This window comes from Erythranthe guttata, chromosome 9 (assembly GCF_056151865.1).
Source record: "Erythranthe guttata isolate IM_541 chromosome 9, IM_541, whole genome shotgun sequence".
In the NCBI taxonomy this organism is placed as follows: domain Eukaryota; kingdom Viridiplantae; phylum Streptophyta; class Magnoliopsida; order Lamiales; family Phrymaceae; genus Erythranthe; species Erythranthe guttata.
This window is the reverse complement of record NC_142541.1, coordinates 760,383-787,593: the sequence shown is the minus strand read 5'-3', so window position 1 is coordinate 787,593 and position 27,211 is coordinate 760,383. Positions and strand designations below refer to the sequence as shown.

The 27,211-nt window shown below is 36.0% G+C and overlaps 5 protein-coding genes across 6 annotated transcripts; 3 read left to right on the top strand and 2 right to left on the bottom strand.

Annotated features, from left to right (window-relative positions):
* The first annotated feature begins 533 nt into the window (after positions 1-533).
* Positions 534-1,674, top strand: LOC105974898 (high-affinity nitrate transporter 3.1). The gene is made up of 2 exons (XM_013000057.2): positions 534-768; positions 992-1,674. Exons 1-2 carry the CDS (start codon positions 639-641, stop codon positions 1,480-1,482), a joined length of 621 nt encoding a protein of 206 aa, XP_012855511.2. The 5' UTR covers positions 534-638; the 3' UTR covers positions 1,483-1,674.
* A 5,797-nt stretch (positions 1,675-7,471) lies between these two features.
* On the top strand, positions 7,472-8,649 carry LOC148767816 (high-affinity nitrate transporter 3.1-like). The gene is made up of 2 exons (XM_088823415.1): positions 7,472-7,742; positions 7,854-8,649. The coding sequence occupies exons 1-2, from the start codon at positions 7,613-7,615 to the stop codon at positions 8,342-8,344; spliced, it is 621 nt and encodes a 206-aa protein (XP_088679541.1). The 5' UTR covers positions 7,472-7,612; the 3' UTR covers positions 8,345-8,649.
* A 1,843-nt stretch (positions 8,650-10,492) lies between these two features.
* LOC105975095 (manganese-dependent ADP-ribose/CDP-alcohol diphosphatase-like protein) lies at positions 10,493-12,338 on the bottom strand. 2 transcript variants are annotated; one of them, XM_013000268.2, is made up of 2 exons: positions 12,212-12,338; positions 10,493-11,704 (listed from the first exon to the last, which is right to left on the bottom strand). In XM_013000268.2, the coding sequence occupies exon 2, from the start codon at positions 11,679-11,681 to the stop codon at positions 10,728-10,730; it is 954 nt and encodes a 317-aa protein (XP_012855722.2). In that variant the 5' UTR covers positions 11,682-11,704; positions 12,212-12,338; the 3' UTR covers positions 10,493-10,727. The 2 variants fall into 2 exon arrangements, with proteins under 2 accessions (XP_012855722.2, XP_088679540.1); XM_088823414.1 differs by having other exon boundaries at positions 12,111-12,223.
* Positions 12,339-13,337: 999 nt separating this feature from the next.
* Positions 13,338-18,029, bottom strand: QS (quinolinate synthase). The gene is made up of 7 exons (XM_013000196.2): positions 16,901-18,029; positions 15,970-16,254; positions 15,633-15,857; positions 15,338-15,517; positions 14,724-15,209; positions 13,856-14,017; positions 13,338-13,763 (listed from the first exon to the last, which is right to left on the bottom strand). Exons 1-7 carry the CDS (start codon positions 17,681-17,683, stop codon positions 13,695-13,697), a joined length of 2,190 nt encoding a protein of 729 aa, XP_012855650.2. The 5' UTR covers positions 17,684-18,029; the 3' UTR covers positions 13,338-13,694.
* A 4,326-nt stretch (positions 18,030-22,355) lies between these two features.
* LOC105975071 (cytochrome P450 71A6) lies at positions 22,356-24,661 on the top strand. Its single transcript, XM_013000243.2, has 2 exons — positions 22,356-23,407; positions 23,960-24,661. The coding sequence occupies exons 1-2, from the start codon at positions 22,469-22,471 to the stop codon at positions 24,578-24,580; spliced, it is 1,560 nt and encodes a 519-aa protein (XP_012855697.2). The 5' UTR covers positions 22,356-22,468; the 3' UTR covers positions 24,581-24,661.
* Positions 24,662-27,211: the final 2,550 nt, after the last annotated feature.

The following is a 27,211-nucleotide window of genomic DNA, read 5'->3' as shown; positions in this document are numbered from 1 at the left end:
CATGCTAAAATTAATAATTTAATAATTAAATATTTCGTTAAATTAATAAAATTATGCATAAATTTATAAATGTTTAACTGTATTATCAAATAATTAGAATATAATTTGGCCACACAACTACTACACAAACAATAAAAGTCAGACAGTATCAATTTGAACATATATAATAAAAGATACTATATATTGTTGTGATTCTTGAATATACTGGAAAAGTTCTTGTTCAATCCCAACTATTCCAAGAACAAATGTTATTATTATTATTATTATTATCAAAGTCAACCCCCAAAATTGAATTATAAAAAAAAAAAAAAAAAAAGTCAACTCCCAAACTAATTGCTAAAACAACTTATTGCCCCCTCCTTCGGACATGCTTTTGAGCCACCTCCCCCATTTAATAAAAAAAAATAAAAAATTTACAGATGGGATTTTTTATTTTTTTTAATTTGGCAAGTTGTATGTATCTGTACGTATGTAATGCAAGCCTCGTTGTTCTTTCATCCTCTATATAAACGGACGACACCGTATCTTAATCTCCATCATCAGCCTCGGGTAAATCAATTAATAGTAATCCAACTTAATTAGCTTATTGATTAATCCACCAGAAACGCTAATTAATTAATTACCGATCATATCAAAAAATGGCGATTCAATACCGTTTCCTTCTGGCTTCGTTCCTTGTTTGTTGCTTGGTGGCCACTTGCTACGGCGGCGTTTCCTTCAAATCTCTTCAGCCAACTCTCACCGTCACCGCCACCCATAAAGAAGGAGGTAATAATTAATTAAATATCTCTCTCTCTCTCTCTCTCTCTCTCTCTCTCTCTCTCTCTCTCTCTCTCTCTCTCTCTCTCTCTCTCTCTCTCTCTCTCTCTCTCTCTCTCTCTCTCTCTCTCTCTCTCTCTCTCTCTCTCTCTCTCTCTCTCTCTCTCTCTCTCTCTCTCTCTCTCTCTCTCTCTCTCTCTCTCTCTTATAACCTAATTGAAATTGCATGCAGTTCTGAAAGCTGGGTTGGACAACGTCACGGTGACGTGGGCGCTGGACCCGAGCGCGCCAGCTGGCAGCGACGCTTCATACAAGACAATAAAGGTGAAGCTATGCTACGCGCCGGTGAGCCAAGTTGACCGCGGCTGGAGGAAGACAAAGGACGACCTCACAAAGGACAAAACCTGCTCCCACAAGATCGTCGCCAAACCCTACATCGCCGGCGGCGCAGTCGCCACCGCCACCTGGACGGTGCTGAGGGACGTCCCCACCGCCAAGTACTTCGTCAGGGCCTACGCACACGACGCTGCTGACGTGGAACTGACGTACGGACAGACAACAAGCGCCGACAAGAAGACGAACCTTTTCGACATCGAGGCCGTCACAGGACGACACGTGTCGCTCGACATTGCGTCGATCTGCTTCTCAGCTTTCTCGGTTGTTTCTCTGTTCGGATTCTTCTTCCTCGAGAGGAGGAAGACCAGGATTGCAGAAGCTAAGTGATGAGGGTTTTTTCTATGTCGTGTTTTATTTTTATTTATGTTGTGTGTACAAGCAAAAGCGTGTTTTCTATACATTTTGATGTTAATTGTGTTTAAATTTCAATTTTATCGATGATCGATCGATCGAGTTTCCGACAAAATAAAAACTCGAGAGAATCAATTGAATTTTGTTTTTTTGGTATGTAATTTATAATTTACTTTGTAAGTATATATATATTTTTTTTACATGGTGGTAAATCTTGAACATATATATTGTCGAGGATTTATATTTTTAAATCATGGTGATATAGAAAATTTTGGCTCTGCGGATATTGATTTGTATGAAATTAATTAATTCATCCTTTTGTGTTGGAAGTTGAAACTGTTCTTTACTTTATTTATTGATGAAATGTATTGTGTACGCATGTGAACGTACGTGTAAGAGTTTAGACTAACACGGTAACACGAGTCCCAATTAATTATATTTGTTGTTTCTCGGATAGTAAGTGAAAATTCCCCGTTTTGAAATTGCATTGAGATAGTTTACTTTTTGAAAATAATTAGTGATAACCGTCTTTTTATGTTTTTTTTCGCGAAATTCTGGATTGAATATTGGATGTAAATCAACTATGTTGAATTATTAATTGACTACAGTTGATTAAAGTATTACTGCATATATTAGACCTCAAAACAATAAATTCACTACAAAATAAATATAGTTGACTTATCAATTGACTTATAGCCTATTATGTAAATTGTCACATTACAATAATATAATCAAATGAAGAAAAATCGGAGTGTATATATCGGACGGATGGGAGAACCTCTGCGACGCAATCCGTTGGTCTGGGCCATTGAGGAGGAAATACTTGTCGATTTATGAGAGGAGGGTTGTTTCAATTTCTGAAGTGAAAGTGTTATTTGATGTCCAGACTCCAGACAATAATAGTGCACCGACGATGGTGGAGGTTTTTTATGTTTAGATGGTGGTGCATCGGCGGCGATGGATCAGAGGCGGTGTTTGATTTAGAGACGATGGTGCCTCGTCAGCGGCCATCGCGGAGAAAGAAACGTGGAGATATAGGGTAAATTACAACCACCCTCTGAGGTATGGTTACTATATGAAAAAACCCCTCTTGTTTGGATAATTACATCTACCCCTCTCAACTATGATTTTTTCTTACACATTCACCCTTATGGTGTCAAATTCAACATAATCATCGAGATTTCGCGGAATGTGCTCTAGTTTGAACTCGTTTTGTGTAAAAATACAGTTTCTGATGCACCACAATCTAATATATACAAGCCAAAAAACACATATTATGATCATCTTGCTTCATAATGTGGAATTCGAATAGGATACAACGGGTACAAAAGTGATAATATTCCATATAATCTCGAAAATTCCACTAAATTTGAAACCGCAAGGGTGGACGTGTAAGAAATTTTATAGTTGATGGGTTATTGTAATTACCCCAAAAAAGAGGGGGATTTTCATAATTTAACCATAACTCAAGGGTGATTATAATTTACCCTGGAGAAGTGGAGATATATGATGAAAATGAGTGTAGTATTGTGTCTAATGAACAAAAAGAAAAGTTGGAAATTACCGTAATATTGTAATATTTAAGAGGTGTATCTCTAAGAGCTTTTTTGTTTAGAGGACAAACAATTAATTACATTAGTACTTCACCAATTATTAAAATCCGATCCCAAATAAATTGGCGCAAATAGACATCTTGTCAAGAAAACTATAATAATTTGGAATTTTTCAACTCTAAATCGAGATGTTTTTTCTCATGTGTCTCTTGCCCTAACATAATAGCCAACTCATTGCCTTTTTCTTTGACTTAATCCTACTTTGCACCCTAGAAATGTAGCATGTTTACACTTTGCACCCTAAAATAACACAATTATCATATTTTGCACCCTATAAAACAATAAATCGTTCATAATGCTCCATAGTTTGAGTTTGTGAAAGTTAATGAGACATTTTTGTGTTAATAATTTTACTTTTTAGTGTGCAAGATTTTAAATTAATTTTTTTTTGTTTTTCTTAACCTTTCAGCCTAAATTTGAATGTACAAAGTGTAAAAGGAAATAAATTAAATATCTAATCAAACATTTTACAAGAAAATTTTCATAAGAATCTTTAAAATGTTTTTTGGATATGTATATATTTATTTTATTGGAATTGAAAGAAAAAGCAGTTATATTTCTTTTTTGCATGAAAATATAATTTTATGTAATTTGGTGAAGGATAGTTTCAATTTAAGTCTTTTATTTTCCTCCACCATTCAACCTTTTATTACCAAATTATTTAAAAATTATAATTTTTCGATGTAAAAAAATTCCATCAAATATTTTTATTAGAGACCTACCAAACGAAACCAATAATTTAGGAGAATTTTCTTTTGCGCAACAAATTAAAATATAGTTTTTATTTTTATTTTTATAATATATATACACATGTGAATATATTATTTTCGAACTTTTTATTTTTGAAATTGGGGTTAAAGAGTATAGTAAAATAAAAAGTTGGGCAAATTACCAAAACCCCCCTGAGGTAAGCCTAAATAACGAAAATCCCCCCCACGTTCTCGTAATTACGAAAATCCCCCTTGACTAACGGTTGACCGAATTTTTTTAACCGAAAACGTGAAATGTCTATTATATCCTTCTGTTAAATATGTGAAAATAAAAGAAAAAAGCTGAAAATTTAATTCTCTCAGAGAGGGAATTGCGGCTGCCGGCGACGACGGAAAGGACGTTTTCAGAGCGGAGGGCGGTGATTGTGCAGACCCATTCTCTCTCTTCATTGAGGCCCATCTTCCCCTGAACCCCTGAAAACCAGTGAAACCACAGACTTCAAAAAAAATAAAATCAGAGTATGATTAGCAGTGTGAGTGAGTGAGATGAGTGTTGACGGAGGAGACCATGCAATAACGGCGGTCTTGGAGGCCATTAACACTCAACAGTAGGGGGGGAATGAATGATTCTGCCGCCACTATTTTTGCTGCTACTGCAATTTTATTAATCAGTCGGAAAAAAGGAAAAAAAAAAGAAAAAAGAAAAAGTGAGGTTAATTAATAATATCAATATGGATATATATATATATATATAAGTAAATTAATTAATTAATTAATTATATGTTTGTTTAGTATAATAATTAGTGGGTTTAAAAGGTGAAGAGATGGTGCGAATCTGATTCGAAATAAAGTTTGGAGTATCAGCCCATTTCATTATGTGCGTGTTGATTTCTGGGTATGCTGTCATTGATTTCGGCAAACTCGAATACGGCTCGAGAACCGCCGACAAGAAGCTGCGGAAAATGGAGAAATTAGTCTCCGCCACCTCGTCTTTGCACGCAGCATTGGAGGGTTTGACGGAGATGGAGGTTTCGGAGAGGAGGCTGAAGCAATTGAAGGAGAGGCAGATCGAGCTGCTGCAGAAGGCCAATTTCGACCTTTTCAATCACAAACTCGAGAATCAGCGCAAAGATGTTCGAGATTCGAGCCCTAATCCGATCAACATCGCACCGGATAAAATGCTTACAATTACCCCCCTAAGGGTAATTTCGTGTACAAGGGCAAAATTGGTATTATCGGAGGAATATTCGGGAGAATCAAAAAGATTCTATCGAGTTTAACACCGTTAGAGCGATTTGTAAGACGTCTGCATACCTCAGGGGGGTTTTCGTAATTACGAGAACGTGGGGGGGATTTTCGTTATTTAGGCTTACCTCAGGGGGGTTTTGGTAATTTGCCCTAAAAAGTTTCAATTGGTATTTTGCACCTCGAGAATAATTTTATTAAAAGATGAAATTACTCTCATTAATCTCTAGAATATCCAATATTGGGATGCAATGTGAATAATTTCTTATCTTTCGAGGTACTATTAATTATTTTTGCGGGTGCAAAGTACCCAAACATTATATTTCGGGTAAATTACAAACACCCCCTGAGGTATGGTCAAATTACAAAAACACCCCTCTTGTTTGGATAATTACAACCACACCCTCAACTCCTCAAATTTAGTGGAATCTTCGAGATTATATGGAATATTATCAATTTTGTACCCGTTTTATCCCATTCAAACTCTACATTATGAAGCAAGATGATCATAATATGTGATTTTTAACTTGTATATATCAGTTTGTGGTGCATCGGAAACTGTATTTTTACACAAAAAGAGTACAAACTAGAGCACATTTCGCGCAATCTAGATGATTATGTTGAATTTGGCACCATAAGGGTGGAGGTGTAAGAAAAAATCATAGTTGAGGGGGGGTAGATGTAATTATCCAAACAAGAGGAGTTTTTTTGTAATTTGACCATACCTCAGGGGGGTGTTTGTAATTTACCCTTATATTTCAGATGTGCAAAAGTGAATTAAACATTTTTCTTTATATGTTTAAGTTTCTTTCACCAAGATTATATCTATTTCCGTACTCATTATTTGAGTTATTGGCACGTATTTTACGTACTCCATTATTATTTTTGAACAAGCACAACAAGTTCTAAACGTTAACTTTGAAGACATACGGCCTGTTTGGCTAATCTTATTTTAAATAACTGATAAACTCTTACGCATGATAAGTTGTTTTAAGATCAAGTTGATAAGTTGCCACGTCTTATTTTTAGAGTTAATTTTTGAAGTGTTTATATATAATAATGAGTTTATAACCTATTTTTACTTATTATAAGATTATAAATAAAAATGTACGGTAGAGGTACTTATTATATTATTTGCTTTTCAACAGCTTATTTTTTAAATTTTAAAATTCTTTTTAAAAAAAATTATCAAACAATTTGAAATAGCTTATAAACTCTTATTAATAACTTATAAGTTTATCCAAACACCCTCATAGTCAGTTAATTTGCATATCACATTAGGAGTTCGGTCTATAATCGATTTTTGGTTTCTAAAATTTCGGTAATTCGGTACGTACAGAATATATTACCGAATTTTCAACCAATAGTATTTTTTTTTTCCATTCCAATAAAATTATATAGATAATACCCCTCAATCTTAGTTTCAAAATTTAATTACCAACCCTTGGCAAATGGCAAGAGTGAATGAGTTTTCAAAACTTCTATCTACATTAATTTCTATTGTAAAATAATTAATTATAATCCGGCCACACAACTATTACTATTACACAAACACACACAAAAAAAGTCAGACAATATCAATTTGAAATTATAATAAAAGATACTAAATTTATGATTCTTGAATATATCTGGAAAAGTTCCATTTCAATTCCAACTATACAAGAATCATGTTATTAATTTAAGTCAACTCCGAAACTAATGGCTTAAATATTAATTGCCCCCTCCTCTGGACATACTTTTGGGCCACTCTTACAATATTAAGTAATCTATTTATTTTTGTTTTTATTTGCAAGTTGTGTGTATTTGACTTTTTCGCTTACGTTGTAGAATTAAATTAATTAGGGTAAATTACGAAACCCCCTGAACTTAGGTTAAACTACGAACAATACCCTCTTCTATTCGTAATTATCGAAATTCCCCGACGTTTGTTTCCGTCTAACACCGACCCCCTTGCGGTGTAATTTTTCACTAAATCTTTTTTATTCTAATTCACATTTCTCGGAAAATATCAATTATACCCCTGCAGACGTGGCGTTTCTTTATGCTACCTTTTAAAGACAAAGATTACTCTCAACTAAAAAGTCGTGAAAATATTATTTGAGGAGAAGTAAAGATTCCATGTAAAGGCCCTTGAGGGTAACTTTTGCCTTTCAAAAGTAGCATAAAAAACGCTACGTACGTCTGCATTGGTAGAATTGACATTTTTCGAGAAATATTATTCGGAATCAAAAAATATTCTTTTAAAAATCACATCGTAAAGGAGTCGTTGTAAGATGGAAACAAACGTCGAGGGAATTTTAGTAATTACGGATATATGAGGGTATTTTGGTAATTTAGTATAAGTTCAGGGGTTTTTTCGTAGTCCACCGAATTAACTAATTAATTAATTAGTGCTTCGTGTTCATTAATGCTCTATATAAACAAGTGAAAATCATTCATTTTCAAATATCAGACAATCAACAATAGGAATATTCCTCATCTTCTCCAACTCTTCCTCTCCTAGATTGTTCTGAGAGTACGTAACTGTTCTTCGATCAAATGGCGATTCAGTACCGTTTCCTTCTGGCTTCGGTGTTTGTTTCTTGCTTGGTGGCCACTTGCTACGGCGGCGTTTCCTTCAAATCTCTTAACCCAACTCTTGCCGTCACCGCCACACACAAAGAAGGAGGTAAAAATCAAATTCAAGATTCTCTCTCTCTCTCTCTCTCTCTCTCTCTCTCTCTCTCTCTCTCTCTCTCTCTCTCTCTCTCTCTAACCTAGCTAATTGAATGAATTGCAGTTCTGAAAGCTGGGTTGGACAACATCACGGTGACGTGGGCGCTGGACCCGAGCGCGCCAGCTGGCGCCGACGCTTCATACAAGACGATTAAGGTGAAGCTATGCTACGCGCCGGTGAGCCAAGTTGACCGCGGCTGGAGGAAGACAAAGGACGACCTCACTAAGGACAAAACCTGCTCCCACAAGATCGTCGCCAAACCCTACATCGCCGGCGGCGCAGTCGCCACCGCCACCTGGACGGTGCAGAGGGACGTCCCCACCGCCAAGTACTTCGTCAGGGCATACGCACACGACGCTGCTGACGTGGAACTGGCATACGGGCAGACCACAAACGCCGAGAAGAAGACGAACCTCTTCGACATCGAAGCCGTCACAGGGCGACACGTGTCACTCGACATAGCGTCGATTTGCTTCTCAGCTTTCTCGGTTGTTTCTCTCTTCGGATTCTTCTTCCTCGAGAGGAGGAAGACCAGAATTGCTGAAGCTAAGTGATGATGGTTTTTTTTCTATGTCGTGTTTATTTTTTATTTCACACTTTTATCTTTCGTTTATGTTGTGTGTACAAGCAAAAGCGTGTTTTCTTTACATTTTTTTTTTTATGTTTTATAATTGTGTTTGAAATTTGATTGTATCAATTGTCTGAAAGGCTTTGTTGGTATTTGGTGCTTTTGTAAGGGATATGAAAAAAAGGCCTTATATACGATGTATAATTAATTATAAGGTTCGGTCGAGAGTTTTTGGGTTAATTAATTAATTAATTCAAGAAAGTTAAATAAATTTCTCGTTTATTTATTTCATCATGGCTAATTAATTCCCTTCTTACTTTCTACTCTATTATTTCACGGAATTTAACAAAACTACGTATATTTTTTATATGTTACATCCGGTGAAGGTTACATCAGGTGGATTTTTATTGTTAATCTATACATACCCATGTGGATGTGTGTGTGTTTGTGTGCTTGTAAATGGTAAATATCTACCTGGTGTAGCATAGTATGAACCGGGGGTTAGGTTATTAATCATGCCTGTCCATCAATGCAAAATCATCGAAGCACATGCTACACCTGATAAAAAGCGTCGGATGAATCCACATAAATTTAAACCTCATTTGCTTTACCTATATCGCATTAGACTGGATTAATTCCCTAGCTACTAGTTAACTAATTAATTAGTTAAATACATGTTTGGTTCTTTAAATTATATGTTGTATTAAATTTGGGGTAAACTACAATCCTTTTGAGGTATGGTCAAATTACGAAAACAACCATCATGTTTAGGTAATTATAACTACCCCATTTCCACTATGAATCTTCTTACACGTCCATCCACGTGGTGTCAAATTCAACAGAATCTTCTAGATTTCGTGGAATATTCTCTAGTTTGTACTCGTTTTGTGCAAAATTGCAGTTTCTGATGCACCACAATCTGATATATACAAATCAAAAAATACATCTTATGATCATCTTGCTTTAAAATGTGGAGCTCGAATGAGATTAAACGGGTACAAACTTGAGAATATATATTCCATATAATCTTGAAGATTCAACTAAATTCGACACCGCAATAGTGGACATGTAAGAAGATTCATAGTTGAAGGGTTGGTTGTAATTACCCAAACATGATGAGTAATTTGACCTTATCTCAAAGGGTGGCCGTAACGTACCCATTAAATTTGTTAGATTATGTTAGTATATGTAATGTCTATAAAATCTTGTATTTAACACAATTAAATTATTATTTTTAGGATAAAATTGTAATTATCCATTTAAGTCATCCCATACAAAATTAATCGCATGGAGAATGGTGTGTTACTAATTTCACGACGCAGTAACACTTAATTGCGAGCTTCAACTTTAATAGCTTGCTTGACTAATGTTCAATCCTGTCAATCAAAAATCTTACTAATTAATCCTATTTAATCGATCTAACCTAATAGTAGCAAACTATTATCATAATTTCGGTCTATTCCATGATACACATGTGAATACACCGGATATGTCTTTACTATTCATATACACACAAACACACACACATCCACATTGATGTGTGTAGATCAATCGTAAAAATTGACCGAGTATAATCTTTACCGAGTGTAACATCGAAATAACGTATAATTTCTAGTATTAAACTGATGTTAAAGAAGGTGCAGGGCACTTTCTTAAAGTCAATGGTAATGAAAATATTGATAATGTGAAGGCACTCTCTACCAACTATTGACTACAAATAAAATCACAATAAATAAATAAATAATCTTATCACATCCCTTAATTTATGCAATCATGCTCCTTACTTAATTAAACTGCACATCTTCATTAATAAATGGCAAGAGAATATGCAAGTTACCCCACAAGATATTTTTTCTTTTTTCATATTAAAAAATAAATAAAAATAATTAAAGAAAAAGTCAACTTGTAGATAAAGAAACACATCAACATGAGATTATGTGAAGATGGCAAATTTGAAGGTAAACTCTCCAAGAAAATAAATAAATATTATTAATAAAAATAAATAAAAAATAACTATACACATTTGTTCATCAATAATGCAGCGATGACAAATGCAGGATCAATCAAGCTTCACCACCTAATTTTAATTTTAATTTTGATTTAATTTAATTTACTACGATCGAAAGCCGAAACGTCACTAAGTATAGAGAACGATGAATAGAAAATTAAATGCAAGTAAACGGTACACAATGCAGATTATTGTTACGGCCGTCTGCAACTAGCAATTTCAAGAATCATTTACGAAGCACACAAATAAGCTACGCAAGAACTTGTACTCGTAAATAAAAACACCAATTTTTTTTCGCAACTATATAATTTTTTTTACGTAATTTTATTTTTTGGACGAATTATTTATTACCTCAACGAAACTAAAAAACCATTTCTTGACTCGCGAGCCTATCTTCACCGGTGAGAAACAAACCATCACTAAAAAGATCGACACATCCAAACGCATTAGTGCCAGGTGGACACTCCAAAGCCGCCTCAAGAACACGGTGGTGCACACCGTAAGAATCCACCGCGTACCCGCCTTTATGCGCGTGCCCACCGATACAAACCTTCACGCAACCGTACCTATGCACAACTTCCATCACTTCGTCGTAATTCCACAATAGAGCCTCATTCGAAGATGCGCAAGGATCCAACGGCAGATGACAGCACACCACGACTTTCTGATTCGATCTCGTTGCGTCCTCTAAAACGAAATCCAACCACTCGATTTGCTCTTTCCCTACTCCCCCATTGAACATAAGAAACCTTCTATCGGGCCCCACTAGCCCGTTCGGGCTATTCTTGTCCGAATTCGGGTTTTTCTCGTTCAAAAAATCAAGGGCTTTTATCGTGTTCGGATGATTCGCGGGCCAGCCTATAGCACTCACGTCGTACCCATCAAGAACCACAAATCGGAATTCGGGTGTTGGAGAAAATTCGTAATAGGCTTTACCATCTCGACTAGGAATGTTCAATATCGGGAGTAGATTTTCGCGGGGGAGATTATAGAGACAGTGGTTTCCGATCATGTGGTATACGGGGCCGTCGAAAGCGTCGAATTCGTTCACGATTTTCTTGATCGCGTTTAGGGAGTGGGGTTTCGGGCAGAACCCGTCGATGATGTCACCGAAATTAATTACGAAATTCAGCTTCCTCTCGTTCCATTTCTGCACGGCTTTTTGCAGTACGAGGAGGCTGTTCCGATAGTAGCGAGGCGTACCGAGGAACGAGCGCCCGTCTGGAATGTCGGCGTACTGGACGTCTGATATTACACCAAAAGAAACGAGAGGCTGCTTCGCTTGTGCGGTTATAATCCCGTTTCCGTAAGGCATCGAGAAGTAGAAAGATTTAAATCCTAGAAAAAACAAAATTTAGATATTAACATTGGTGTTTGATTCTGATTAAAACATATATTTTCGACAAAATGCTAAACGAATTCGAAATCGTTCGACAGTAAAATTAACGCAACCGGCTTTCAATCATTAAGACATATCAGAGGAATTAATCCTTCAACAAATACCTGCCAGCATCACACTATATATAGTTTGCTTTCAGTTATTACAGAAAATAAAAATCAGTTCTTGAAATCGAAATTCGTGCAGCATAGAACAAATTTAAACCAGATATCTATATGTAAATCTTCAGTCACAGCCCAACAGCTTAACCTAAAATTCTTCAGTTGAATTTTACCTTCAGATATTTATTTTTTTCGAAATTGCCCAAAGACCCCCAAAATGTAAAACGAGAAATTTAAAAATTACCATTCACAGATGAATTCGAACACAGCAAGATAAATCGATAAGTAGCAAAAGAGGGTTTACAATCGTAATGCGCGAGATTTATCACAGGAGAAATTGATTACCTTTGTGGAGCTTTTTTGATGTGCGTATTGTGTTCGAGAATATGCGGAGGAGAGGAAGAAAGAAAGACGACCGGCTGGTAATTGTCCGAGAATTATAACGTTGTTGTTTTGTTGCCACCGACGTTGGCCACGTGTATAACGTTTTGTTATGTTTATAATTGGGAAAAATACAGTTTTGGTCCCTCAAATTTGCATCAATTACACATTTGGTCCCTCGTGTTCACAAAAAACACATTTGATCCCTCGTGTTTCAAAAATTCAACACTTTTAGTCATTTCCGTCAATTTCCCGTTAAAACTAACGGAATCAAGCGTGTGCCCATCACTGCATTAATTGACTGAGTAATGGTAAATTGACGAAGAAGACCAAAGTGTTAAATTATTTAAACATGAGGGACCAAATGTGTTTTTTGTGAACATTGGGATCAAATGTGAAATCAGTGCAAACTTGAGGGGTTAAAATTGTAATATCCTCGTTTATAATTCATATTTCTTTTTTTTTAATAGAGAAATTCAAATTTTCCTCATATGCGCACCATATTTGCTTCTCACGGGGCCGTTAATGCTACCATGGACGAAAATTTATAAATCTTATATAAAATAATAAGGATTTAAGAAATGTTAGGAGAACCATGTCACCCCTAAGCTCTATGTTGTCTCCATCACTGCTTGAAACTAATAATCCGTTAGAACCCTAACGAAATAACTTATCAAATGCATTATTCCGTTCGGGTCTCTAACAATATTTCATGTGGTGATTGTAATTACCGATACTAGAGGGACCTTAAAGTTATTTTAGCATACATCAGGGGTGTACGTGTAATTGAACTTAAATAAAATATAGCAATTTCATGATTCCAAACGAACATTATGTTTTTATAATGTAGGAACTCAAACGCTACCAATTGTCGTAAAATATATTGGTATCAGGAAAGACATAACTCCAACCTTATAGCGCATTCAACACACAAACGTCCATAGCATTTGATTGTTGACCGCCTACACTCGGCCTCCCCACAGTGACAATTACTGCCAAACGTAGGCTAACAGATAAGAACTACCAAATAATTTCCAGGTTTATCAACTAAATAAATTTATCATAGAAAAAGAAAAAAAAAATCGATAAATTTATCAGAGTTATGGAACTGCTCTTTTACAGCTCCCAATCGAAAAACATTTCCTATATCGAAAAATCCGAAACAAATCTATAGCAAAACTGTTCCATTACAAAGACATAAATAAGCAACACATTCATTCCCTTAAATCTAACAACCTATGCGTCTATATCGCGGGCTTTCAAAAAGAAAAAAAGAAAAAAAAATCATTGGAACGATCACTTTGTGACGAAAAACTCGCCAGATCGGCTCTTATACGGGCGCCTTCGATAGTATTAATATAAAAAATAATTAGCAGCTAAAAATATGCTTTAATTGAACAAAGTATCAGTCCCCGTTTTTCACTTGGATCAATTTTTAAGCATAGCTTCATCTTCCATTACTACCACCACTGTGGAGTATCTGCTGGATAAGCTTCTCTGGCAATCTCTTTGTAGCCTGTGACGTAAGCACCAATCGAGATTTTTAACTTAACAAATAAACGTAAATATTTTTCGACAAATAGGAAGTGAAATTTTAAATAAACAAACCTGAAAATGTCTCATGTGTAGAATTGGCTCACAGCCCACGTCTGCAATTAGTTTCCCGCTCGGAGTTTGCAGACTGAATCGCCCGGCTTCATACGCCGAAAGATTTTCTTTGTCATGGGGCAAACTTCGGCAAACATTGAGTAACGATCCAAGAGAATTCATCTAAAAGAACAGTTAAAGATCAATATTAAATTAGAAACTTATTTTTGAAATTTTTCGTTTCGATTGAAACTTTGTAAGAAGAATAGTAGAACCAGCTAGGCGTATTTTTTATTTATTTATCCATTTACGAGAAAACTCATAGCTATTGCATAATTACCAATGCCGTTCACGATAGCCAAAATTGTGGAAGAATTAAAAGTAGTAAACTTTTTTTTTTGTCACTTTTCAGTATCATAGGGTTTATTGCATATAGCACCCTTGTGTTTACGCTAATTGTTAAAAAAACTCCTTGTGTTATAAATATCAGCGAGAACCCCCCTATGATGCAATTTTCTTTAGCAAACTACCCTTCTAGTAAATCACAATTTCAGGGGGTGGTGTGCTAAAAAAAATGCATCATACGGGGTTTTTTTTGCTAATATTTTATAACACGGGGATTTATTAGCAATTCGATATAATACAGGGGTACTAGATGCAATAAACTCAAATATCATATCGAGATCGATGGTATTTCTAGAAAACGTCATAAAAAAGAATGTTTCTGATACTACAAACAAGAATGTAAATGTTCATTCTTGTTGACGTTACATTAACACACACAAAAAATATGTAAACGTTCATACCTCGATAAAGGTTTTAACCAAGAAAAAATTTCAGACACTACAAATGCAAACAACGAAAATGAAACATCGGATTTAGAGCTAACCTTCATGTAAGGACAAGATGCACAGCCACCATGAAGAGAGCAACCCTCTCCGCTTGCAACTCCAGGTATTACAGCGAATTTCGAAAAATCCCCTGTTTCACTTGTCGTTTGAGTAATCGACTCTGAAGACACAGGAAAGACTATCTCCACACTCACTTTAGCTCCTTCGTGGGCCCCCACAGAGCCCAACAGCTTCCGTACTTCAGAAACGATCGAAGTCACCATACCCGATTCAGTTCCTAAAACAAACTGAAGATGATCTTCGACGTTTCTATCTAATGCCCCTTTCACCCTCTCTTTGATAAAATCTAGTATATTCTGCGTGGACCCCACTACTCCCATTCCTCTTCGTTTTGCTTCCATTGCTAAGGAGAACATTTCGCCCGGAACTTCAAAGTGGGCAGTTAGAAACGCGTCGCAGTACATTTCGTTAAGTTTACCGACAACTTCGTGACCAAAGAGGTGATGAACAATGCATGTTCCATCCTGCCGACAGATTTTATTTAGCTCGTATTATAGGAGGGAATTTGCCAGAAACAGAAAAACATGGTTTTATTTAATCTCGTTCTTTTGGTGCATCAGATAATAATTCCGTCACGCAGTGATAGTTTTACCTGAAAATAGTGAAGACGAGGTATCAAAGATTTGATAGAGTTTCTGTCGTGCTTTGGATGAACATTGGCTATTTCTTCGTCACTCATCACAATCATCTGTCGGAACAACTCCATGATATTTGCTCCCATGTAGGTGTCAGGACCGTAGAATACATTCAAATTAGGAACTTCCGAAAACGCCTGCGTTATAAAAAAGATGCAGCTAAAAATAGTTTAAAAAAAAAAAAAAAAATTGGATGTAGGAAAGTTATGCAAACTGTCAAATGTTTATAAAGTAAGGAAGAGAATAACCAACCTGTAGAATGGTTTGGACAACATTCGACGAGGTGCATGTTATTGTCGGGACAACTTCGTGCGTATACGCTTTGGTCTCGAGAGAGGTATTAATGTACACAACATGTAAAGAAGGAGAAGAAACGGAAGCTGAAGCTGCTGCAAGATAATCCATATATGCAGGACTAGCTGCAGCATCAGCCAACGAGCAACCAATGCGTTCATCTGACATCCTGTACACACCTACCTGAGAAAACATGCACAGTTAAAAAAAAATTGCGTAACAAATAATATTAAGCGGACGAAGAAAAATATAAAGATTAATTTTGGAGAAAAAAAAATTGAGCAAGATCCAGTACCTCTGGATATCCAGCTTGATCAAGGATAGCACGAACGTTTTCGGACATGAAATCTACACCGAGAACAGTGATGTATTTGCATCCGGATTCAGCCATCTTGACAGCAGAATCTGCCATGACTAATGAATCGGATATATGTATATGAGGCCAGAGCTTTCGTGCAGCGGTTAAAACTCCTTGGACTTCGGGATCCATGTAAAAATGCGCGACCACGCCGATCTTTTTCTCCTCTAGCAAATTCACTAGCTCTTGGATTTTTACCTCGTCCGGTAGCAGAAATCTAGCCTGCAATACGCTATATTCGAACTTAGGATTTTCAATTTTACACAGTCATGATATCCACATAGGAACAAAACACACACACACACACACACACACACACACACACGATAGATAATCTAGTTTTATGCAGCGAAGGGACTCTAGGTTAGTTCAAGAAACATTGCTCGTTGCGAAAATTAACAGTTCAAACTTCTACCTATGCTGATAAAGCGAATATCTAGTAAATAAATCTTATTCAACTTGCTTCTAAGAAATTTCATCCGAAGCAGAGGAAAAGATAGTAAAAAGCACGTCTCGTAAGTTCTAGTTATCACCTAACAAAATGAACGAACAGATACGATAAAAAAAGAGGATCTTTCTAAGTATGAAATGCAGTCACTCTAAGCTGATTTGAATAAATCCTCGACAGTTTGCAACCAATACCTATCAAAGATCACGTTTCGACAAAGTAGCCATTGCTATATTCAGAAGTCCGACAAAAATCAACCGAGCACATCTCCAAGACAGTAACAAATGCCCGTTGATTAATCATATCAGATTTATAAAAATAAAAAAAAGTTTTCTTTTTTATTGAACTTATCAATTTGACAACCAAATATGATAATCGAACCACACCACACAACATAACAAGATTAATTAGAACTCCCACCTGAGCTTCAGCGTAGCTCCCTTTCGCCTCGATGCCATCGGCGCTCACAATCAAAGACGGGAACATCTCGCCACGTGGGAGCCCTTCTCGTTCGGCGACGAGAGATTTGATTCTTTTCTGCATACTCATCAGCACATTGTGCCAAGTATTAGCCCTATTACTAGAATAACCAACCCTTCTTTCGTTCAACCCGACCACATTCAAAGCTACCAAATCATCGGTTCTCAAAGCCAAAACCTCATCGGGTGTCGCCCCGTCGAGCACCGTAACCAAGCACGCGCAGAACCCTTTCGTAATCTCGGAATCGCTGTCGGCCAAAAACCGAACTTTGTTACCACTGTCCAATTCTACATGCAGCCACACCTGAGCAGTACAACCTGGGACGCGTGTGTCTGTACTTTTCGACGAATCGTCGAAAGGGGGGAGGAGTTCCGCGTAGTGGAGAAGCCTTTTCACGCGCTCCACTGGATCGGTTAAGGACTGGAATTCTTGAATGAGAAGCTGCAGCTTCGCTTTGGCGGTGGTGGCGGCGGCGGCGGCGGTGAGATTGTCGCTGCCGGATGTATTGGGGTGGTGGTGAGAGGTGACGGCGGAGCAAGAAAAGGGCGGCGTCCCGGCAATGGGTTTTAGATGGTACGGATAATTGAGATGCAGGTTTTGCGTATTGACGCATCTGATGATTGACGGCGACGCAGGTTTACGATTATGGCTGAACTTAGGGTTTGCGGGATTCGAAAAGAAAGACGAAGAGACAGCTCGCATGGTAAGCGCCGCCGAGTCCATCTCAAACCTCGACAACAGAAAAAACCCAAACAAATTATCTGTGTCCTCTAGGTGTTTGTGTATATGCCTCAAACAACTTTTTATTTTTTTTTGCCTGCGTCTCGGGGATCGATGGAGTGAACAGGTGCAGACAGAAAGAGGAAGAAGAAGTGGTGTGTGAGTGTGTTTTCTTGAGCGTGTGTTAGTGTGTGTTTGCCGGAGGTGGCGGCGGGCGGTGGCGGAGGAGATTTGGAGGTGGTGGACGAAAGAAGTGTGGATATCTAATGGAGGAGGAAAATAAGGACCTTGGGATAAATGCGGGTGGAAAAGAGACACCTAATCACGCGCCAAAGAGTCTAAGTGGTATGGGGAACTTTTGTTAATATATTAAACTAGGGGTTTATTTATTGCATTCAACCCCCTGTGTTTTCTCTAATTGCTAAAAACCTCACCGTGTTATTTTATTAGCAAAAAACCCCCTATGATCCAACTTATTTTAGCAAACTGCCCCCTAAAAGTTCACTTTTTAGGGAGTAATGTGCCAAAAACTATGCATTATTAATAACACAAGATATTTTTTTAGCAATTCGATATAATATAGGGGTACTAACTGCAATAAACTCTTAAACCAGACTTAAATATATATTTTGGTTTGATAAATTATGAAATTCGACTCGAGCTTTATATAAATAACATGATAAAACATGTAAAAAAGGTAAGGCAATGTTTGGAACCATTTCCATTTTGTTTTCATTGTTTCCCCAAAACAAAATGAGATTTATTACACTTTTTAAATCATTTTCTCAAAACAATTTCAAAAGTTTCTCTCTCCTTCAGACATGATGTGACTGCTACAGTAAAATGATTTGACTGCTACAGTAAAAAATGTCTTCACTAAAAAACAAATAAACATCACTTCATCTTTCAATTTTTTTCTTCAAAAATACCTTTTTCTAACACATTTAAACATGATTTGACTGCTACAGTGTATTTTGTCTCCTTCCAAAATACAAACAAACATTACTTTCATTCTCAAATTATTCCCCCAAAACATATTTCCTCAAAATGAAATCAAAATAAGATCCAAAACGCTTCCAAACATTGCCTAAGTTACTCGTTTGAGCTCTACTCAATTCCTTATCCAGTCAAATCATGTTGAAATAAGCTCGAACAAATATACTTTCGATTCGACACGATGTTGCTCTTTCTCGTAACGAGAAGAACAAACACTATAGCATAATAATAACATTAAAACAAAGATTTGTTTTTAATAATTTGGATTTTTTTATTAAAAGCAATTGATATAGCATTTATATAATATCTTAGCTGTTGATCCTTATAATTAGTTGTGGATATGAAATTAAACCTCAACTAATGAATATGATTTTCTCAAGTTGAATCAATTCAATGGATTTAAAACACCATTTATTAATTTCAATGTATAATTCCAAATTTGTGGGGTAAACAACCTATGAGAATATATTGTGAAGATTTAATTTTTGTTATTCAATTTGTTTTTACTAAAATATTTAATAAATATGGAATAAATATTTCAAGGATGTTTATGAAAAAAAAACATGTATTAAAATTTTAGTTTTTAATTTAAAGCTAAACATTAGCATTAATTTAATTTGACTTTATTCCACCACTAAATGGGATGTAATCACTATGTGCCACACTGAGTAGTTTTTAAATTATTAAAAAAGGTAAATTTCACCAACCATGAAATAAGTTTAAATTACAAAAACTCCCCTTATGATTGGGTAATTACAACTGTCCCTCAACTATGAGTCTTCTTACACGTCCACCCTTATGACGTCAAATTCAACAAAATCTTCTAGATTAATTCAGTGGAATATTCTTTAGTTTGTACACGTTTTAAAAAATGCAGTTTCTGATGCATCACAATCTGATATTTACAAGCAAAGAGACACATCTTATGATCATCTTGTTGTAAAATATGGAACTCGAAATAGGGTAAAACGGGTGCAAACTAGAGAATATTCTGCTAAATTTGACACTACAAGAGTGCACATATACGAAAAATTATAGTTGAAAATGTGGTTATAATTTTTTAAACACGAGGGGTTTCCATAATTTGATTTACCTGAAGCTACCATAATTTCAAAAAGAAAAAATCAAAAAAGAAAGAAAAACAATGAGTGGTAATAATTCTTTATTTATTATATTCTAAAAGATTCAAGCAAAATTCTTTAGTCCGAAAAGTATAATTGGTCCCTGAAGCGGCTGATTGGTACTGGTTTGTCAGTGTCACCAAACCAACTGTTTTTTGTCTGCGCATTTGCTCAGTCAATCTATGTAATTACTACTTTTTATCAGCTACCCCACATTTTACTGAAATTATATATCTGCCCCTTAACTTTACATTTATTAGGATGAAGTCATCAACATACTACATCCTTTGTCCCTCCATTGTGGCCAATAGCCATTGAGGGTGTGGTTTGACTCTTAACCATCATGACTTTTAGTTGTGGTGATAAAACACAAATTGAGTTGTTCAAGTTGCTTTTCAAATTGCGACCATCTTCCTCATCTGGGGTCAAATTATCAAAAAAAAATCTAGGGTAAATTACAACCACCTCTGAGGTATTGTTAAATTACAAAAAAATCCCTCTTGTTTAGGTAATTATAATCACCACCATTAATTATGAATTTTTTTACACGTCCACCCTTGCGGTGTCAAATGTACTGGAATATTTTAGATTATATGAAATATTCTCAATTTTGTACCCGTTTTATTGCATTCGAGCTCCACATTTTGAAGTTAGATGATCATAAGATGTGTTTTTTGGCTTGTATATATCAGATGTGGTGCATCAAAAACTGTATTTTTGCACAAAACGAGTACAAACTAGAGAACATTCCACGGAATCTAGATGATTATGTTGAATTTGACATCATAAGGGTGAAGATGTAAGCAAATTTATAGTTGAGGGGGATAGATGTAATTATCCAAACATGATGAGTTTTTTTATAATTTGACCATACCTCAGGGGTAGTTGTAATTTACCAAAAAATCTATTTTATTTGGGTAAGACAAAAAAATCCTTCAATCGGTAGGTAAATTTGATACCGCAAGAATGGATGAGTAAGTCACTACTTAGTTAATGAATGGTTGTAATTACCTAAGCAAAATGATTTCTTCTTAATTTGATCTTCCCTGGGATGACCGCAATTTGTCCTGTTTATTATTACTAATATTTGGTTTTTTCTTCTCACCAGTATGTAATGTTAGAGAATATTATATTATAGAACTCTTATAATACTAGAATTCTAATATTACAAGAGTTCTATAATATAATATTCTCTAACATGTAAAATACAAATAGTTAAATGTGTACTGATGCAGGGAATCACTCTAGAAAAAAAAAAATTACACTTATACATTATTGATATAAAGTATAACAAGTTCACTTATAGTATCGGGATTGGGCCTTCTAATTTGTGCCTTATTAGATATGAGACCATCAGTTTAATTCCTAGCCTAGGGGTGTAAACGAGTCAAGCTTGAGTCTTTTGGTGAGTTTGAGCTCGAGCGCAAGCTCTTCGAGTATTTATTTTTGAGTTCGAATTCGAGCTTTTGTCGAGCTGGCTCACCAGAGTCACGAGCTGGTCCAACTCATTTACACCCCTAGTTTGACCCCATAATCAAGAACTTAGAAAAAAAAAAAAGAGAAAAGGAAAAGAAACCAAAGCAATAGCATGAAATCAAATTGCTTATGAATTGATGATCAATAATTTGGGGTCCAGATTATCTCTATACGTCTCTCCAATTTAATTATGTCAACTTGTGCGACGCACGGGTGAAGACTAGTTTAATACTCAATGGACACTACTCGCTTTCATTCTTCCCAACTTGTGAAAATTGGGGTTGGAATTTCTTTTCGGACTTGCTTAGATTCGGATTGTTGCCAAAAAAGTTCATTTCATATATATTTACTAGAATCGTACACGCATGTCATTAGGACCGGCAATTGAGCAGAACCTAACCGAAACACGATTGCCCGGTCTGATTTTATTTGAGGCGAGCTGCTATTTTATTAAACCTGTTTCATTAATAGGCCGAGTTGGTGCCTACTGTGGCTCAAACCGAATAAGATTAATTTAATGATTAAATAAATAATATATTTATTATTTTAGGCTCAACATCTAGAAAAGACTTAGAAGTACACCTTGTTTAATTCTATTTGTTTTATGTTTCTTCATTTTGGAATCTATGCATTTTGGTCATATGAATTACTTAAGGATTAAACATTGACAACGTTAAACTTCATTTGTTTTAAGGAAGAAGCTATAGTTTTCATTTTACTATGCGACTATAGTTTTTATCTTATTTTACTCTTCATAAATATTCTAAATTTTTCTCTTCGGTTGTGAAGGACTTTTTTTTTTCCCTTTTTTTTCGAAATTGTAAAGTATAAACGTAATTGTCGATATAAGTCCGATATAAACTCGAAACTCAAACAAAAAAAGCACACGAGCCGGATTTGAGTCTATAGTAATGAGGTCCAATAGTATATAAATTTGAGCCTATAATAATTGGACCCGATGATATATGAGTTTCAGTCAATTCAAGCTCACTTCACATTGAACGATGGACAGCTCCACGTGTCATCAGTTTTTTGATTTTATCTACTTGTCAAAGAATCTAGTAGTTGGATGAAATTCCTTTATATTCAATTTCTAAATAACATCCCTATCTATATATTTTCAAACATACATCACATCCATTGCTCTAGTTTCATGCTTTCTACTTAAATCAAAAAAAGAGAATTAAAAAAAAAAATGGTTTCCTTTACACATTTCTTGATTCTGTATTTCCCCTTAGCTTCGTTCCTCATCTTCCTCTACAAATGGCAACATCTCCGCCGTAACCACGCCGGAAAAAGGCTACCGCCGTCACCACGAAAGATTCCGGTGATCGGAAACCTCCACCAACTAGGCCCACTCCCCCACAGATCACTCCAATCCCTCTCCCAAAAACACGGCCCACTCATGCTCCTCCACTTCGGCCGCGTACCGGTTCTCGTTGCCACCTCAGCCGAAGCAGCGCGTGAGATAATGAAGAACCAGGACCTTATCTTCTCGAACAGGCCGAAGCTAACAATTCCCGACAAGTTAATGTACGGATCGAGGGACGTGGCGTTCTCTCGGTACGGAGAGTACTGGAGGAAGATGAAGAGCATATGCGTGCTCCAGCTACTTAGCACGAAGAGGGTTCATTCTTTTCGCCGCGTAAGGGAAGAAGAAACCTCGCTCATGGTCGATAACATCGCGAAATTATTATTATTACCGGGATGTAATAATAATAATAACGATGATGATAATCGCGTTGTAATAAACTTGAGCGATATTTTCATCTTGCTCATGAATGATGTATTGTGTAGGGTTGTGTTGGGCAGAAAATACAGTGGCGGTGAAGACAACGATGATCAAGAGTTTAAGACGATGTCGCACGAGAGTTCGATATTGTTGGGAACTTTTTGCGTAGCGGATTATATTAGTATACCTAATTGGTTGGGTTGGCTGATTAATGGCGGATTAGATGCTAAAGTGGATAAATTGGCGAAACGGTTGGATCGATTCTTGGAGAGTGTAGTCGAGGAACATGGATTGAAGAAAGGAGAGAATATGAGTGCGGATTTTGTGGACATATTGCTCGAAACTCAAAGAGAAAACGGCAAAGACCACATTGACGACGATGCCGTCAAAGCTATAATCCTTGTAAGTCTACTAATACGAGTTTATCGCGTTTATTGCATCTTTGATACATTGATCGAATTCCTAAAAAAACTCTGCGTATTATTCGTATTAGCAAAAACAATCTATAATATTCTTGGAGTACCCCTCACATTTTTCTCGATAATTTCGGATAAACAACATAAAATCCCCGTGCATTAAGTAGGTGCTGGTCTTGAAAAATTCAAAACAGGGATAACCCCCTTTTGGAATATTGTTTTGGTTGCACTTTGTCCCTAAAGCTAATTTTCAGTGGGCATCGTGCAACAAAAATAACATTCTAAAGAGGCAACGTGCAGAAAAATAATAATTTTTAAGGGGCAATGTGCAACAAAAATAACATGTAAAGGGCCAACGTGCAACAAAAACACTCAATTCCACTGTATAATCCATCAAAACTTTGCTATCGGGGCAATGTGTAACAAGAATAACATTTTGAAGGGGAACATTAGTTTTTCTTAAATTTAGAGGGGGTAAAGTGCGAAAATCAGAAATTTATAAGGGGTGACATGCAATTTGCCGTTGTTGTTGTTACAGGACATATTTGTTGCTGGAACGGACACAACGTATACCGTGCTAGAGTGGGCGATGACCGAGCTTTTACGATATCCAAACACGATGTCGAAACTGCAGAACGAAGTGAGAAAAGTGGCCGGAGAAAACAAAGAGTTCGTAACAGAGGATGACTTGGACAAAATGCACTACCTCAAAGCCGTAATAAAAGAGAGCCTAAGGCTACACACACCCGTTCCATTATTGGCCCCACGAGAATCGATTAAAGACACAAAAGTAATGGGGTACGACGTTGCTGCCGGAACGCATGTTCTCGTAAATGCATGGTCAATTGCAAGAGACCCGACAATGTGGGAAAATCCGGAGGAATTCAATCCCGACAGATTTATGAACACGGACGTGGATTTCAAGGGTCAGCATTTTGAGTACATCCCGTTTGGTGCGGGCAGGAGGGGCTGCCCGGGTATTACATTTGCAATGGTTGTTAATGAGCTTGCGTTAGCGAAATTGGTGCACAGATTCAACTTCGATCTGCCCGATAACGATGGCGGGGCAAGAAAGAATGATTCGGACGTGGCTGAAGCCGCCGGATTGACTGTCCGTAAGAAGTTTCCGCTGTTTGTAGTCGCCACCCCATCGTTCTAAAATTCTTCAACCTTATGATAAATCTTATATTATGTTAAATTAATTATTATTGCCATGATCTAATAAGAATGTTTTTTTTTTGTGTGTGTGTGTTAATGAATCATGAGTGGTTATAATATATATATATATATATATATATATATATATATATATATATATATATTACAAATGCTGGATCTCAAGTGTAGATCTAATTAAATAACATATGTATTGGTGTGTATGATTATGTGCAGATATACGGTTGAAATCTACCCAGTATAAACTACACTATTTTATTTTATTAGCAAAAATTGCCCTAATGATTTAGATGGTGTTTGGCTAAGCTTATAAGATGTTAAAATGAGCTTATAAGATGTTTTAGAGCTTATAAGCTCTTCCAAAGTGTTTGGTAATATTTTACAAAAAAGATCTTAATTGTTTTATTAAAATAAGCTGTTGGAGAGCAAATAAGATCTTTTTAAATAAGTACATCTACCCCACCTTTTTATTTAAGATCTTATAATGAGTAAAAACAGGAAATAAGCTCATTATCCAAACACTCTAAAAATTAATCCAAAAATAAGATGTAACACCTTATCAGCTCTTAAAACATCTTATCAGACGTGAGAGCTAATCAGCTGTTTAAAATAAGCTTAGCCAAACACCCTCTTAATTATTTGTTTAGCAATTAGTACCCCTATTTAGGGGTTATATGCTAAAAGATATGAATCATAGGAGATTTTCGGCCAATAAAAATAAGGAGAAAATGCATTTCGCCCCTATAAATTTCTCATTTTCGCATTCTCTCTCCTAAAAATTTAAAAAATATTGGATATTCCCCCTTCGAAATATTATTTTGGTTGCACTTTGCCCCATAAGCCAATTTTTGAAAGGTATTGTGCAACAAAAATAACATTTCAAAGGAGCAACATGCAAAAAAATAGTATTTTTAAGGGGCAACATGCAATAAAAATAACATTTAAAGGGGCAATGTGCAACAAAATATACTCAATTCTGATGAATAATCCATCGGAATTTTGCTATCGGGACGATGTGCAACAAGAATAATATTTTAAAAGGGAACATTCACTTTTAAAAAAATTGAGAGGGAAAAATGCGAAAATTAGAAATTTATAGGGTTGATGTGGAATTTGACCAACAAAAATAAGGTACTAATTGTAATAAACCTAACAAAAAACCGGTAATTACTTACTGGTTAATGCACATTATCCAACGTGAGTTTAAATCAAGCATGTTACTTTTTTTTTTTTCATTTAAATAAGGGTAAATATCACTTTGCCCATATGATTTGAACTTTGTGCACACCACTCCCTTATATCTTAATAAAGCACATAACTCTCTTGTATCTAAAAAAAATGTTTTACTAATGACCATGATTATTTACCAAGTGAAATACCATAGGGGGTTATGTGCTTATATTAAAAGTACGAGGGGTTATGTGCACAAAGTTCAAATTATAGAAGGATCACGTGCTTATATTGAAAATACGAGGGTCATGCGATTGAGAAAAAGAGGAAAACAAGGTGGGGCAGAGGTGATGGAGCTCGTTACCTCAAAACGCAGACATGAAATGGTGCGTGAGCTGGCGGTGGCTATGGAGGAGGGCTACGAAAATGGTGGCTAGTTGAAGAATGTTACTATGTGTTTTTGGGTTTCTGGGAGAGAGGGCTTTATTAAAAATGCAGGGACTGAATTGAAAATTTTGAAACAAAAATTCTGGGGTGAATTTATAATTTTTGGAATTTCTAACTAAAAGGGTATTGATCCATTGGGTTTTTTCTAGTTTTCGCACTTTGCCCCTTAGAAATTAAAAAAATAGACTTCCCCCCTTCGAAATTTCGTTATAGTTGCAGTTTGCCCTAAATGTGACTTTCCGGCGGATTTTTCACCGGTTTTCTCATGTCTCCGTCAATTTAAAGGGTATTTTCGTCTTTTCAGGGTATATACCTAATTTTGCACCCAAATCCCCAATATGCTGATTCTTTATATCCACGACTACACAATTGAGCTCCAAAATTAGGGCTTCATTTTTCTCTTCAAAGGCAAAAGCTTTTTAAAAAGGGTAAGATTTTTTGGGCGTTTCATTCTTTGTGTGTAAAATTCAGTTGTTGGAGCTACGATTTATGGGTGTTTGAATTTCGACCTTCTTTTCATTTTGTTAGATGAGGAAAATCATGGAAAATCAATGTTTTTGTGCATTACCTCTGTTATCTTTATGTGTTCCTTCTCTCCATTTCCAATTCATACTTTTTAAATCTATGGGAAAGAATTACCATAATAGCTGGTAATCGAAGAAGAAACTAAAGATTCTTACGATTTGGTGACCATCACCGTAATTGTGTTTGAGAGAAAATACCCTTAATTTTTTTTTTGTTCTAAAATAAGGTAATGCGTTGTCTAATGAGTTGGGTTTTTTTTCAGCGATAAATAATATTTGGGTGGAAACCTTGAAAAGACGAAAATGCCCTTTAAATTGACGGAGACATGAGAAAACCGGTGAAAAATTCGCCGAAAAGTCACATTTGGGGCAAAGTGCAACTATAACGAAATTTCGAAGGGGGGAAGTCTCATTTTTGAATTTTTAGGGGGCAAAGTGCGAAAACTAGAAATTTCGAGGGGGCGAAGTGCATT

Excerpts from the sequence above, each read along its gene's own strand:
- LOC105974898 (XM_013000057.2), top strand. The coding sequence starts at position 639 with ATGGCGATTCAATACCGTTTCCTTCTGGCTTCGTTCCTTGTTTGTTGC. Across the intron at positions 769-991 it reads CGCCACCCATAAAGAAGGAG|TTCTGAAAGCTGGGTTGGAC; the intron begins GTAATAATTAAT and ends AATTGCATGCAG.
- LOC148767816 (XM_088823415.1), top strand. The coding sequence starts at position 7,613 with ATGGCGATTCAGTACCGTTTCCTTCTGGCTTCGGTGTTTGTTTCTTGC. Across the intron at positions 7,743-7,853 it reads CGCCACACACAAAGAAGGAG|TTCTGAAAGCTGGGTTGGAC; the intron begins GTAAAAATCAAA and ends AATGAATTGCAG.
- LOC105975095 (XM_013000268.2), bottom strand. The coding sequence starts at position 11,681 with ATGCCTTACGGAAACGGGATTATAACCGCACAAGCGAAGCAGCCTCTC.
- QS (XM_013000196.2), bottom strand. The coding sequence starts at position 17,683 with ATGGACTCGGCGGCGCTTACCATGCGAGCTGTCTCTTCGTCTTTCTTT. Across the intron at positions 15,858-15,969 it reads ATCAAGCTGGATATCCAGAG|GTAGGTGTGTACAGGATGTC; the intron begins GTACTGGATCTT and ends ATGTTTTCTCAG. Across the intron at positions 13,764-13,855 it reads TACACATGAGACATTTTCAG|GCTACAAAGAGATTGCCAGA; the intron begins GTTTGTTTATTT and ends CTTACGTCACAG.
- LOC105975071 (XM_013000243.2), top strand. The coding sequence starts at position 22,469 with ATGGTTTCCTTTACACATTTCTTGATTCTGTATTTCCCCTTAGCTTCG. Across the intron at positions 23,408-23,959 it reads CCGTCAAAGCTATAATCCTT|GACATATTTGTTGCTGGAAC; the intron begins GTAAGTCTACTA and ends TTGTTGTTACAG.